Below are 1,206 nucleotides of genomic sequence, written 5' to 3'. Positions count from 1 at the left end.
CCCTTAAAAATTGTTTTCGATCATAAATTTCAAAAGTTTTTTTTTCTTTAATATACCGATGACAAATCAAGCTGTGTCACATAAAATGAGACGGAGAAAATATACTAATGATAATAAATATAAAAGTTAAAGCAAAATCACCAAACAAACGCGTTATATTTTCTCTTTACATAATTTAATTTCATTTTACAAAACTACTCAAAAACAACTTAAGAAGCCATTTTTTTCATTTTTCTGTTCCATTGAAATCTGTCAAAGAATCAAGAAAATGTTGACAATTAGCCTTCTCTTCTTAGCATTTCTCTTCATTCTTGGTTTAATCACAACCCTTTTCAATTTTCCCACTAAAAAGTTTCAATCTTGGATCTTTTCCCTCTCTGTTAAACCTCAAACCCTAACCCCAATAACCCCTTCTGTCAATAAAGATTCAATCTTGGTTGAAAAAAAGAGCTCAAAAGTTGAGTTAAGGGGTATTTTTGCAACATTTGACAAGAACAATGATGGGTATATAACAAAACAAGAATTGAAACAATCACTTAAGAATATTGGGATTTTTATGGAAGATGGAGATATTCTTGAAATGGTTGAAAAAGTTGATTCTAATAAAGATGGATTGATTGATATTGATGAGTTTTATGAACTTTGTCATAGTTTTTTGGGAATTGAGAAAGTTGTTAGTGAAGAAGAGGGGGGAGTGGAGAAAGGGGAAGAGGAAGAGGGGGATTTGAAAGATGCTTTTGATGTGTTTGATTATGATAAAGATGGATTGATATCTGAGGAAGAATTGAGTAAAGTTCTTTCATCTTTGGGGTTAAATCAAGGTAAGAGATTAGATGATTGTAAAGAAATGATTAGGAATGTTGATGTTGATGGTGATGGAATGGTGAATTTTGATGAATTCAAGAAGATGATGAGAAATGGTGGAAAGCTTATTCCAAATTCTTAGAAGGGGAAATTCCATTATGCAGCAGTGTTCTCACTTATTCTTCAGCGTGACTTGAACACGTCTTTTTTCCATTCCAACCCAGCATAATTAATAGTGTTTTCACTTATCCTCTAGATTGACTTTGATCCCTCAATCTTAGTGTTTTCACTTACCCTCCAACACGACTCGTACCCTCAACCCTTAGTGTTTTCACTTATCCTCCAGCATGACTTGAACTCTCAATTTATGTGATATTTCTTCTTTTTTTCCATCCCAACCCA

The 1,206-nt window shown here is 32.8% G+C and overlaps 1 protein-coding gene across 1 annotated transcript; it reads left to right on the top strand.

Moving 5' to 3' along the window:
- The first annotated feature begins 235 nt into the window (after positions 1–235).
- On the top strand, positions 236–977 carry LOC125824330 (calmodulin-like protein 3). The gene has a single exon (XM_049503684.1). The coding sequence runs from the start codon at positions 269–271 to the stop codon at positions 944–946; it is 678 nt and encodes a 225-aa protein (XP_049359641.1). The 5' UTR covers positions 236–268; the 3' UTR covers positions 947–977.
- The last annotated feature ends 229 nt before the right edge of the window (positions 978–1,206 follow it).

Source organism: Solanum verrucosum, unplaced genomic scaffold, assembly GCF_900185275.1.
Source record: "Solanum verrucosum unplaced genomic scaffold, falcon-dt-bn FXZP01000022.1, whole genome shotgun sequence".
Taxonomy (NCBI): Eukaryota; Viridiplantae; Streptophyta; class Magnoliopsida; order Solanales; family Solanaceae; genus Solanum; species Solanum verrucosum.
The sequence above is the reverse complement of the archived record's forward strand: the minus strand, read 5'-3'. Positions and strand labels throughout refer to the sequence as shown.